This window comes from Pristiophorus japonicus, chromosome 5, assembly GCF_044704955.1.
Source record: "Pristiophorus japonicus isolate sPriJap1 chromosome 5, sPriJap1.hap1, whole genome shotgun sequence".
NCBI classification, from domain to species: Eukaryota; Metazoa; Chordata; class Chondrichthyes; family Pristiophoridae; genus Pristiophorus; species Pristiophorus japonicus.
In genome coordinates, this window is record NC_091981.1 from 24,661,643 (window position 1) to 24,675,554 (window position 13,912).

Sequence of the window (13,912 nt, forward strand, 5' to 3'; positions counted from 1 at the left end):
ACCCTTTTCTACTCTCTCTGTTGCCAAATTCTTCAAACAATTCAATGAGGTTGGTTAAGCAAGGCTTTCCCTTTTGAAATCCATGCTGACTATTCATTATTATATTTTTGGTTTCTAGAGTTCTTCTATTTTTTTCCTTGCGTACGCATTGCAATATTTTCCTACCACCGGTGTTAAGATATAAGTATTATGTTAGCTATTCGCCAGTCCTCTGGCAATGCACCTTTAAAAAAAAATTATTTTAGTAATGTTTTGATACAAACTAATCCCTAACCATACTAATTTAACATGGATATTAATCTATTTGGGAACTTGGAACATACACCCCAGTGTGTTGATGTGCTGTGGGAAAGACTCCTGCTTTATAACTATTCCAAGGTAACTTTTTTTAAAGATGTAACCAAAAATATTTTGTAACTATGAGTTTGATATTTTTCTCTCTCTTCTTCTGAAGTTTAAATTTAGAATATAAATTACTGAAGATTAAGCCTTTCTTAACCTTTTTGCTGCTGTTGTGTACTATACAAATATCTTGAATCTATTTCCATTCAGGTAAGATCCAAAACCTGTTGGCTCCAGGTTTGGTTAGCAGTGCTACCACACTCGTGTTGGTGAATGCCATCTACTTCAAAGGAAGCTGGGCTGAGAAGTTTAATGAACAATTCACAAAGGAGATGCCATTCAGACTGAATAAGGTATTCAAAGCAAAGTACCAGTACTGAACCCAGTTATTTTGTCTTTTTAATTCTTCCCCATAAGGAAACATTCAAGTTTTGGTCCTGATTATTTGAATAGTAATATTAAATGACATTTAGAAATGTTACTGAACTTGGATCAACAGCAAATCAGTTAAACTGGAAATAAAATCATAGAATGGTTCTCGTACAGAAGGAGGCTATTTGGCCCAATAACTACAGGTATATAAAAAGGAAAACAAAGGAAGAGAGTAGCTAAAGTAAATATTGATCTTTTAGAGGATGAGACAAGGGGATTAATAATGAGAAACAAGGAAACGGCAGAGATTTTGAACACATAATTTGTATCTGTCTTCGTGGTAGACACAAAGCATCCCAATAATAGTAGAAAACCAGGGGCAAAAGAGAGGGAGGAAATGACAACAATCACTGTCACTGGAGGAAAAAGTACTAGGCAAACTAATGGGAGTAAAGGCTGACAAGTTCTGATGGCCTACAGAAATAGTGGATGCATTGGTTGTAATCTTCCAAAATTCCCTAGATTCTAGAAAGGTCCCAGCAGATTGGAAAACTGCAAATGTAACGCCACTATTCAAGAAAAGAAGGAAACAGAAAGCGGGAAACTATAGGCCAGTTAGCCTGACCTCTGTCATTGGGAAAATGCTGGAATCCATTATTAAGGAAGTAGTTGCAGGACATTTAGAAAATCATAATACAATCAAGCAGAGTCAACATGGTTTTATGAAAGGGAAATTGTGTATGACAAATTAATTAGAGTTCTTCAAGGATGTAACGAGCAGGTTGGATAAAAGGGAACCAGTATATGTAGTGTATTTGGATTTCCAAAAGGCATTTGATAAGGTGTCACATAAAAGGTTACTACACAAGATAAGAGCTCATGCTGTTAGGGGTAATATATTAGCATGGAGAGAGGATTGGCTAACTAACAGAAAACAGAGAGTCGGGATAAATGGGTAATTTTCAGGTTGGCAAACTGTAACTAGTGGGGTGCCGCAGGGATCAGTGCTGGAGCCTCAACTATTTACAATCTATATTATTCACTTAGATGAAGGGATCGAGTGTATTGTAGCCAAATTTGTTGCCAATACAAAGATAGGTGGCAAAGTAAGTTGTGAGGATACAGAGTCTGCAAAGGGATATAGATAGGTGAAGTGAGTGGGCAAACATTTGGCAGATGGAATATAATGTGGGAAAATGTGAGGTTATCCACTTTGGTCTGAACAATAGAAAAGCAAAATATTATTTAACTGGAGAAAGACTACCAAATGCTGCTATACAGAGGGATCTGGGTGTCCTCGTACATGAAACACACAAAGTTAGCATGCAGGTAGAGCAAGCAATTAGGAAAGCAAATGGAATGTTGGCCTTTATTGTAAGGGGGATGGAGTTTAAAAGTAGGGAAGTCTTGCTACAACTGTGCAGGGCGTTGGTGAGACCACACCTGGAGTATTGCGTACAGTTTTGATCTCCTTATTTAAGGAGGGATATAATTGCATTGCAGGCAATTCAGAGAACATTCACTCGGTTGATTCCTGGGATGAAGGGGTTACCTTATGAGGAAAAATTGAGCAGGTTGGGCCTGTACTCATTGGAGTTTAGAAGAATGAGAGGTGATTTTATTGAATCATAAGATTCTGAGGGGGCTTGACAGGGTAGATGCTGGGAGGATGTTTCCCCTCATGGGGGAATCGAGAACTAGGGGGCATAGTTTCAGAATAAGGGGTCACCCAGTTAAGACGGAGATGAGGAGGAATTTATTTTCTCAATGTCATGAATCTTTGGAATTCTCTGCCCCAGAGAGCTGTGTAGGCTGAGTCATTCAATATATTCAAGGTTGAGATAGACAGATTCTTGAACTATAAGGGAGTCGAGGGTTATGGGTAACAGGCAGTAAAATGGAGCTGAGGCCAAGATCAGATCAGCCATGATCTTATTGAATGAAAGAGCAGAACCGTAAGGTCTACTCTTGCTCCTATTTCTTATGTTTTTATGGCCCATCAAGCTTGTGCCAGCTCTCTGCAAGGGCACTTCAGCTAGTTCTACCCCCCCGCCCTTTCCCCGTAGCCCTGCAATTTATTCTCCTTCAGGTACTTATCATATACCCTTTTGAAAGCCACGATTGAGTCTGCCTCCATCACCCTTTCAGGCAGTGCATTCTTGATCCTAACTACTCGCTGCATAAAAGGTTTTTCCTCATGTCGCCTTTGGTTCTTTTGCCTGTCACCTTAATTCTGTATCTTCCCATTCTCGACCTTTCTGCCAATGGGAACAGTTGCCCTCTATCTATTCTGTCTAGACCCCTCATGATTTTGAATGCCTCTGTCAAATCTCTTCTCAACCTTCTCTGCTCTAAGGAGAACAACCCCAGCTTCTCCAGTCTATCCACGCAGCTCAATCTATTTCCATTCAGGTAAGATCCAAGGCCTGTTGCCTTCAACAAGTAAGTTTGTTTTGAAGGATTTGGGGCATGGTGGCACTTCTCTCAGTGTGAGACACGAGACGGTGAAAGTCTGAAACAAAGACAGTCCGATAACATTGTGTATTTCAACCCCGGAGACTTGTCAATCCACAGTAACAATGTGTCTAGATAACAACATTCTATGTTCAGGGAATTTAGAAGAACCAAACTTGTTTTTTGATATAATGATTGATTTTAAGTGACCTAATGCCAGGGTACCAGAATAAAGGTGACCACATTTTAGAACCAGGAAATGTTCTGAACTACAAATGGGCCTTCTCCCACAGAGTGTTTTGTTTATTCAAAGCCAACAATGTATTTTGATCAGTCCAGAGATGTAAATTAGTAACATGGCTCAGTGACTAAATGATCTAGGGACTATACTTTGTTTCATCTTTCAGAAGAGTGCACGGCCCACACACACAAACATGTAAAGGGTAAAATTGATTGATTGTTTGTAGAGCATCGTTACTGCTTACAGCGATATAGCAGTGAGTACTCTTGTCAAACTTTGGGCAATTATGATGGTCTCTTGGATGTGGATATATGTGAGGTTATCCACTTTGGTGGCAAAAACAGGAAGGCAGAATATTATCTGAATGGTGACAGATTAGGAAAAGGGGAGGTGCAATGAGTGGGTGTCATGGTACATCAGTCATTGAAAGTTGGCATGCAGGTACAGCAGGCGGTGAAGAAGGCAAATGGCATGTTGGCCTTCATAGCGAGAGAATTTGAGTATAGGAGCAGGGAGGTCTTACTGCAGTTGTACAGGGCCTTGGTGAGGCCACACTTTGAATATTGTGTACAGTTTTGTTCTCCTAATCTGAAGAAGGACATTCTTGCTATTGAGGGAGTGCAGCGAAGGTCCACCAGATGGCAGAACTGACATATGAAGAATGGCTGGATCGACTAGGCTTATATTCACTGGAATTTAGAAGAATGAGAGGGGACTTCATAAAATTCTAACAGGATTGGTCAGATTAGATGCAGGAAGATTGTTCCCGATGTTGGGGAAGTTCAGACAGGGGTCACAGTCTAAGGATAAGGGGTAAGCCATTTAGGACTGAGATGAGGAGAAACTTGTTCACTCAGAGAATTGTGAACCTGTGGAATTCTCTACCACAGAAAGTTGTTGAGGCCAGTTCGTTAGATATATTCAAAAGGGAGTTAGATGTGGCCCTTATGGCTTAATGGATAAGGGGTATGGAGAGAAAGCAGGAATGGAGTACTGAAGTTGCATGATCAATCATGATCATATTGAATGGTGGTGCAGGCTCGACGGGCCGAATGGCCGACTCCTGCACCTATTTTTTATGTTTCTATGTTTCTTTCGGAGTAGTGCACTAAAACATGATACGGCAATGTGTCTATTTTGCAGGTTGCAGTATCATCTGTGTTTTTACCTATACTTTTATCTTGTGACTTGTTTTGCTTCGTTTAAATAATTCCCGTACCTGTCTCTTTGACAGTATCTTTGAATAGTTTAAATTACAAAAGAATTACATGCAATGAATGTTACTGTTTATAGAATGAAAGCAGGCCGGTGAAAATGATGTACCAAAAGGAGGAGTTCCTTATCCACCACGTACCTGAAGTTAAGATTCAAGTTCTTGAGCTTCCATACGTTGATGAAGAATTAAGTATGATCATCTTATTACCAGATGACATCATGGATGATTCCACAGGTCTCCAAAAGGTATTGTATCTTTTTAGGCTGTAACTATTTGTAACACCAGAGTTCTGATTGGTCCCTTTTGAAGGACAAGACACACCCAGCAGTTTGTCTGTAATGTGCAATTAGATCCTGCCTGCCTGAGTAAACGAGATCTTTGCAATGTGTGATTTGATCCATTATACAACTGCTAACACTACTCGGGAGAACAGACTGGGCTCACCCTCCCGGGATAGGAACACTCGCATTGTCGAGTTCAGATAGGTAGGGGTGAGGCCATGGACAGATTTTATCATGAGGTTGAGAATTTTAAATTCAAGGTATTGGTGGACAGTGTTCCCCCTAATTTATTTTTGTTAAACGGGCTGCGCGGGATCTCCAGACAGCTGCACAAGGGTGATGGGTGAACGGGGCATGCTGCGTGTTAGGATGCGTGCAGCAGAGTTTTGGATGAGTTCCCATTGAGGGTGGAAGATGAGAGGCTGGCCAGGAGAATATTGGAACAGTTGAGTCTGGAAAATAACACACAAATGTAATGTTATGCATGTTGTAGGACCAATACAGAATATCCTTATATTTTTTAATGCATTTATTGTCCATCCCTAGTAACCTGTGGGAGGGTGGTAGTGAGCTTCTTTCTTGAATCGCTGTGGTCTGCAGGCGGAGTTCGGGGGGTGGGGGTGGCAGAGGAGAGGGATAACGTAGTGCAGGTGTAAAGGGGGTGGGGGAGAAAGAACATGATTCAGGCCTAACAAAGGGTGGGAGAATGTGATTGATCTTCCCATCTGGATCATTTTCTTGCTCTCATCCCTTCTTTCCCCCCGCCCCCCCCCTTTGGACCTGGATCATGTTCTTCTCCCACCCAGGTCCCCACTGTGCTCTCTTTCCTCCACACACCCACCACCCCCCCCCCCCCCCAACATGTTCCTGACCTTCTCTCCCCTAGTTCCTGACCTCCCCCTGACCTCCTGACATTCTCGCCCCCACCTAAGCCTTCTCGCCGTCTCCTCTTAGTTTGTAGCCTTCTCCCCCCTCTCCGAGCCCCTCTGATCTCTCCCCACCTTTGTTCCCCCTCTCTTCCCCCCCTTTGTTTCCCTTTTTCTTCCCCTTCGATTCTCTCTCTCTCTTTCTCTCTCTCTCTCTTACCCCTTTGCTTCTCCCACTCTCTCTTTCGCCCTGTTTCTCCCTCTCCCTCTCTCTCTCTCTCCCTCTTTGATTTCCCCCCAATTGCTCTTTCCCCCTTTGTTACCCCCTCTCTCTCTACCTTTGATCCCCTCTCTCTCCCCCTTTGATTCTCTCTCACTCTCTCTCTCTCCCCCCCTTTGATTCTCTCTCTCTCTCTCGTCCCCCTTTGATTCTCTCTCTCTCTCTCTCTCTCTCTCTCTTACCCCTTTGTTTCTCCCACACTCTCTCTCTCTCTCTCTCTCTCTCTTTCCCCCTTCGATGCTGTCTCTCCCTACCTTCGATCCTTTCTGCTACCTAGCCACCAATGAATCCCCTGACCATCTCTACACTGAGCCGAGGGAAGTGTGGCGGTGCAGGCCGCAGCTGCCACACCGTTTGGGGCTGTGCATGTGGGACTGGATCAAGTGCACAAGTGTGACCGGATCGAGTCCGCATGCAGAGTACGAAAAAGGTGCGTATGCACAGAGTCAAAAATGTATTGCAAATAATCACTTTAATTTTTTTAATAATTAAAAGTGTTGACATACATTTACATGGAGTGAGAGAGTTCATATGTAGATGCAGAAACTCCTTACTCTGTGAACTGCTTGAAGCTTGACTGCTCTTGAATTTGCAACAGTTCTCAGATATTCTTGGTAATAAGAGTATTTATAGAGTCACTGAATGAATTAACGGCAGAAACCATTGGTTACAGAGATCTGGTTCACAGCATGATGCTGTAAGGCTGCTTAACAAATCACAGGTGTCCACAGACATTTACTGGGATGTCCCCACTCATTTGTTGGTCCATTTGTGAACAAGCATCACTACTTTACGGCCCCAGCCTGTCAAAATGGCAAATTGGTGAGGCAGTGACCCAGAGCAGTTGGGATTCCGCTTTATCCACAGACCTACATCTAAAGTGCCTTTGATCACGCAATTTATGCTCTGATGTGCTCTGCTTTCTAAAACTGGGCACTTTGCAGAACAACATAAACATGGATTGAGGAGCTAATAACCGAAATCACTTGTAATTCACACTGGATTTTATTTATAGAGATGAATTTCATACCTGAAGGGAGTACTCCAGTACTTTTCACTGCTTTTATTCTCATTATCTGCCAGATTCAGCCTTGTATTTAGAATAAATGTATTTATATTATTTTGAGATTCACCACAGCAAATGCTTCAATGGCTGAACAAGTTCATCCATTGAGTAGTTGTACCGTACAGACCAGGATTAATCTCTGCTGCGTGTGCTAATTGCAACCAAGGTCCAATAAGGACGCTAGAATTCACCGTCACCCTGTTACTGTATAATGCACTATTTGTTATAAAGTGCCTTTCTGTGTAATGATAATTCAACCCTGGACTAGGAAAGGAAAATCAGGCAGGAATTCTACCTGTGATTGCTATCCAGCACACCCTCCTCAAAGCACGTGTGGATACCAATAAAGGTCCCAATCTGACTTGGCTGAGATGCTTTCCAGTCAGTTTGCCTACACTTGCTGTTCAGGCTTGAATGTGAATAATGGCTGTATAGCCAGTGTGAAACCAGCACTACTGGGAGCATTGCCCAGCACAGAAGCAGCACCTTCAGGAGAGGAGGGCGGAAAAAGTTACAAGGGGAAAAAAATAAAGCACAAGATGGCTGGCTTCCCATTCAGGAACACAACCTTTCAGCACTTCTGAGGCAAGGTGAAGAAATGTGAACCTTGTAGTTACTCCCAGCTCCCAACACCATTCATGGTTTAATATTATTATACAAACATATAAACAATGACAGACAGGAAAGGACCCATTGGTCCATCCAGCCTGTCCCACACAATTGTGACACCTTGAATCTCACAATATATACACTCTCCACCAGTGTTCCTGTGCAGCGGTCTGCAACTCCTGTGTAGGCCGCTCACCGGCTTTTAAATGGAAAAATTGTGCATGCGCGGAAATGTGAATGGGCCGTGCAGCACGTTAAAGGAGCCACGCACCCAATAAAAATTTAGAGGGACCATTGCTTTCCATCCCACCCAAAAATCATGTGACCTCCTGGGCAAGGCAAATTTAAAACCCAGGCCACTTTGGTGGAAGAATCTGAGAAATTGCTCTCTGATCTTCCCGTGCAATCAAACACAATCCAGGAGATCACTCTGGCCCTTTTCTTTGTAATTGAGCTTTTCTTGTTTTGGCCTCTAACTGATGTTTGCTGTTTTGGTCTATCAGCTGGAGCAGGAACTTACATTAGAAAAGCTGCAAGAATGGACACTTCAAGATCGTATGGAAAAAATGGATGTTCAGGTCCGTCTGCCTAAATTTAAACTGGAAGATGACTATGAGCTCAACTCACCTCTGTCCAGTTTAGGCATGCTAGATCTTTTCGATGGTTCGATGGCAGATTTATCTGGAATGTCTGAGGCTCGTGACTTATTTGTGACCAAAGTTATTCATAAGTCTTTTGTGGAAGTGAATGAGGAAGGAACTGAAGCAGCAGCTTCAGTGGGGATGATAATGGTGGGCTCAAGCATGTACCCGCAGCCTGAGAAGATTTTCACTGCTGATCATCCCTTCCTCTTTTTCATTCGACACAACAAAACAAATAGCATTCTGTTCTTTGGTAGATACACTTCTCCCAAACCTGGGACTAAGTAACACTGCATGACAAAGCTCAAAAGCAAAATGTTGACATCATCTATGCTGATTTAAAGATCTGTTAGATGAACGTATTTTACTTCTTTAATGTCCTTTAGCACAAAATGAAATTTCAAATAAAAAATATCCATTAAAATGAATACAAAAGATGGTTCAGTGATTATTGTTTTAGAGTAAGGATAGATTTATTACTTTCTGTTAACTTTTATCTGAAACTAGTACACGAACTGGTAATAAAAGCCGACAATAAATTAACAAAATGCAACTGCATTTGTATTAATGGTGTGTTTCAGTAACTCACTGGTCAGTTACCGTAACTCCAGGTTACGATTGATAAACCACCGATGTAAAATGTACTGCAAAGCCTGGCACTTCGGACCTTCCTTCATACCTGACTTTATGCACTAATATTGGGGTATGAGTCGTTTATCAACAGGGAAAGCGTCTAGTGTTTCTTTTTCTGCAATGACAATTACAAATAGCTTAAATGCGGAGTTTTACAGTGTGCACATTTCTTTTTAGCCAATCCAGTTTTGCCAGTCCTCTGTCCGAAAACAAAATAGCAAAGGTGGGGTGAAAGGTTGGAAATAAAAGATGTAATTCTCTTTCTTTTTTGAATAAAGGTTACCTGCTCTATATGCAATGTGGACCAAAATCCCAGCTTTTGGGTTTTCAATTTCAAAGGAACTTTTTTTTTTGGAATAAAAATAGTGGAAATAAATAGTAGCCTAGATTTATCAATTTCAGACGTAAGAATTGTGCGACAGATTGGAAACTCGAGGTTAGTGAGTCCATCAGCATTTCAAACATGAAGGCTGGTTAATGTCATCAGATTTTACATGGGAACAGGAGTATGCCATTCAGCCCCTTGAGCCTCTTCCACCATTCAGCCCCTCGAGCCTCTTCCACCATTCAATTAGATCTGTATCTTAACGCCATCTATCCGCCTTTGTTGCGTAACCCTTAATACCAATGTCTAACAAAAGTATATCAATCTCACTTGTGAAGTTTTCAATTGACCGAATCTCTTTTGAGGGAGAGAGTTCCATATTTCCAGTACCCTTTGTGAGAAGTGCTATATTTAATTTTAGCTCAGCTTTAATTTTAAGGCAATGCCCCTTTGTGGACTCTCCCACTAGAGGAAATAATTTCTCTCTGTCTACTCTATTAAATCCTTTAATCAACTTAAACACTTCAATTAGATCACCTTAAACCTTCTATATTGAAGGGAATACAAGTCTACTCCATGCAATCTGTCCTCATAATTTAACCATTTAGCTGCAATATCATTCAGTAAACCTGTGCTGTAACCCCTCCAAGGCCAAGATATCCTTCCTGAAGTGCTGTGCCCAGAACTGAATGCAGTGTCCAGATGGGGTCTAACCAGAGCTCTGTACGGTTCTAACATAACAGATGAAGTATAATGTGGATAAATGTGAGGTTATCCACTTTGGTGGTAAAAACAGAGAGACAGACTATTATCTGAATGGTGACAGATTAGGAAAAGGGGAGGTGCAAAGAGACCTGGGTGTCATGGTACATCAGTCATTGAAGGTTGGCATGCAGGTGCAGCAGGCGGTTAAGAAAGCAAATGGCATGTTGGCCTTCATAGCAAGGGGATTTGAGTACAGGGGCAGGGAGGTGTTGCTACAGTTGTACAGGGCATTGGTGAGGCCACACCTGGAGTATTGTGTACAGTTTTGGTCTCCTAACCTGAGGAAGGACATTCTTGCTATTGAGGGAGTGCAGCGAAGGTTCACCAGACTGATTCCCGGGATGGCGGGACTGACCTATCAAGAAAGACTGGATCAACTGGGCTTGTATTCACTGGAGTTCAGAAGAGTGAGAGGGGACCTCATAGAAACATATAAAATTCTGACGGGGTTAGACAGGTTAGATGCAGGAAGAATGTTCCCAATGTTGGGGAAGTCCAGAACCAGGGGTCACAGTCTAAGGATAAGGGGTAAGCCATTTAGGACCGAGATGCGGAGGAACTTCTTCACCCAGAGAGTGGTGAACCTGTGGAATTCTCTACCACAGAAAGTTGTTGAGGCCAATTCACTAAATATATTCAAAAAGGAGTTAGATGAGGTCCTTACTGCTAGGGGGATCAAGGGGTATGGCGAGAAAGCAGGAAGGGGGTACTGAAGTTGAATGTTCAGCCATGAACACATTGAATGGCGGTGCAGGCTAGAAGGGCCGAATGGCCTACTCCTGCACCTATTTTCTATGTTTCTATGTTTCTATGTTTCTATAACATAATTGGAAAATGGTGACATGATAGGTCCAAGTCAGCATGGATTTGTGAAAGGGAGATCATGCTTGACAAATCTTCTGGAATTTTTTGAGGATGTTTCCAGTAAAGTGGACAAAGGAGAACCAGTTGATGTGGTATATTTGGACTTTCAGAAGGCTTTCGACAAGGTCCCACACAGAAGATTAATGTGCAATGTTAAAGCACATGGGATTGGGGGTAGTGTGCTGACATGGATTGAGAACTGGTTGTCAGACAGGAAGCAAAGAGTAGGAGTAAATGGGTACTTTTCAGAATGGCAGGCAGTGACTAGTGGGGTAACGCAAGGTTCTGTGCTGGGGCCTCAGCTGTTTACACTGTACATTAATGATTTAGACGAGGGGATTAAATGTAGTATCTCCAAATTTGCGGATGACACTAAGTTGGGTGGCAATGTGAGCTGCGAGGAGGATGCTATGAGGCTGCAGAGTGACTTGGATAGGTTAGGTGAGTGGGCAAATGCGTGACAGATGAAGTATAATGTGGATAAATGTGAGGTTATCCACTTTGGTGGTAAAAACAGAGAGACAGACTATTATCTGAATGGTGACAGATTAGGAAAAGGGAAGGTGCAACGAGACCTGGGTGTCATGGTACATCAGTCATTGAAGGTTGGCATGCAGGTACAGCAGGCGGTTAAGAAAGCAAATGGCATGTTGGCCTTCATAGCGAGGGGATTTGAGTACAGGGGCAGGGAGGTGTTGCTACAGTTGTACAGGGCCTTGGTGAGGCCACACCTGGAGTATTGTGTACAGTTTTGGTCTCCTAACTTGAGGAAGGACATTCTTGCTATTGAGGGAGTGCAGCGAAGATTCACCAGACTGATTCCCGGGATGGTGGGACTGACCTATCAAGAAAGACTGGATCAACTGGGCTTGTATTCACTGGAGTTCAGAAGAGTGAGAGGGGACCTCATAGAAACGTTTACAATTCTGACGGGTTTGGGCAGGTTGGATGCAGGAAGAATGTTCCCAATGTTGGGGAAGTCCAGAACCAGGGGTCACAGTCTAAGGATAAGGGGTAAGCCATTTAGGACCGAGATGAGGAGAAACTTCTTCACCCAGAGAGTGGTGAACCTGTGGAATTCTCTACCACAGAAAGTAGTTGAGGCCAATTCACTAAATATATTCAAAAGGGAGTTAGATGAAGTCCTTACTACTCGGGGGATCAAGGGGTATGGCGTGAAAGCAGGAAGGGGGTACTGAAGTTTCATGTTCAGCCATGAACTCATTGAATGGCGGTGCAGGCTAGAAGGGCTGAATGGCCTGCTCCTGCACCTATTTTCTATGTTTCTATGTTTCCATCCCTTTGTATCCAGCCCTCTTGAGATAAAGGCCAACATTGCATTAACCTTTTAGATTATATTTTCGTACCTGTCCAATATCTTTTTGTGATTTCTGAACGTGAACCCCTAAATCTCTCTGCTCATCCACTGTGCCTAGCTTCTCACCATTTAGCAAATACTCTGATCTATCTTTCTTGGGTCCAAAGTGGACGAGCTCACACTTTTCAACATTGATCTCGATCTGCTATAGTTTTGTGCACTCACTTAATCTCTCAATGTTCCTTTGCAACTTTCTGCTCCCATCTACACTATTTAGTGTGCGACCTGATTGAGTGTCATCACCAAACTTAGATATACGGCTCTGTATTCCTTCATCCAAGTCATTTGTAAATATAGTGAAAAGCTGTAGCCCCAGTACAGATCCCTGGGGGACACCATATCCTGCCAATTTGAGTACATACCCATTTCCCTACTCTCTGCCTCCTATCTCTGAACCAATTCCCGATCAAATAAGGTGCCATGAATTATTAAGTGTGGAACCTTATCAAATGCCTTCTGGAAGTCCATATAAATAACATCCATAGGCACTCCCATAACTACCACGTTAGTTATCTCCTCAAAAAATTCAACTAGGTTCATTAGACCTGACTTACTCTTACCCTCATGTCGCCTCTGGTTCTTTTGCCAATCACCTTAAACCTGTGCGCTCTCGTTATCGACCCGTCAGCCATTGGAAACACTTTCTCTTTATTTACTCTATCCAAACCCTTCATGATTTTAAACACTTCTATCAAATCTCCTCTTAGCCTTCTCTGCTCTAAGGAGAATAACTCCAGCTTCTCCAATCTATCCACATAACTGTAATCCCTCATCCCTGGAACCATTCTAGTAAATCTTCTGCATTCTCTCAAAAGCCTTCACTTCTCTCCTAAAGTATGGTGCCCAGAATTGGACACAATACTCCAGCTGGGCTGAACTAGTGTTTTATATCAGTTTAGCATAACTTAGAACATAAGAAATATGAACACGATTAGGCCATATGGCCCTCGAGTCTGCTCTGCCATTCAATAAGATCATGGTTGATCATCGACCTCAACTCCACTTTCCCGCCTGATCTCCATATCCCTCAATTCCCCGAGAGAATCTATCTATCACAGCCTTGAATATATTCAGAGATTCAGCATTCACAGCCCTCTGGCTCAGAGAATTCCAAAGATTCACAACACTCTGAATGAACAAATTCCTCCTCATCTCGGTCATAAATGGCCTACCCCTTATCCTGAGACTGTGCCACCTAGTTCTAGGCACTCCAGCCAGGGGAAACAACCTCTCAGCATCTACCCTGTCAATCCCCTTCAGAATCTTGTATGTTTCAATGAGATCACTGCTCATTCTTCTAAACTTCAGAGAGTATAGGCCCATTCTACACAATCTCTCATCATAGGACAGCTCACTCATCTCCGGAATCAATCTAGTGAACCTTTGTTGCACCGCCTCCAAGGCAAGTATATCCTTCCTTAGATAGTAGACCAGAACTGTGCACTGTACTCCAGGTGTGGTCTCCCCAACAATTGTCGCAAGACTTTTTTACTTTTATACTCCAAACCCCTCACAATAAAGAACAACATGCCATTTGCCTTCCTTATTGCTTGCTGTACCTGCATTCTAGCTTTATGTT

At 42.6% G+C, this 13,912-nt stretch overlaps 1 protein-coding gene across 3 annotated transcripts in view; it reads left to right on the forward strand.

Moving 5' to 3' along the window:
- Positions 1 to 8,797, forward strand: part of LOC139264253 (leukocyte elastase inhibitor-like) — a 49,760-nt gene extending 40,963 nt beyond the window's left edge. For all 3 annotated transcript variants that reach the window (XM_070880418.1, XM_070880417.1, XM_070880419.1), the window contains exons 5-7: positions 553 to 695; positions 4,703 to 4,870; positions 8,231 to 8,797. In XM_070880418.1, the coding sequence (XP_070736519.1) occupies positions 553 to 695; positions 4,703 to 4,870; positions 8,231 to 8,656 (737 nt within the window). In that variant the 3' untranslated portion in view covers positions 8,657 to 8,797. The remainder of the gene's footprint in view (positions 1 to 552; positions 696 to 4,702; positions 4,871 to 8,230) is intronic.
- Positions 8,798 to 13,912: the final 5,115 nt, after the last annotated feature.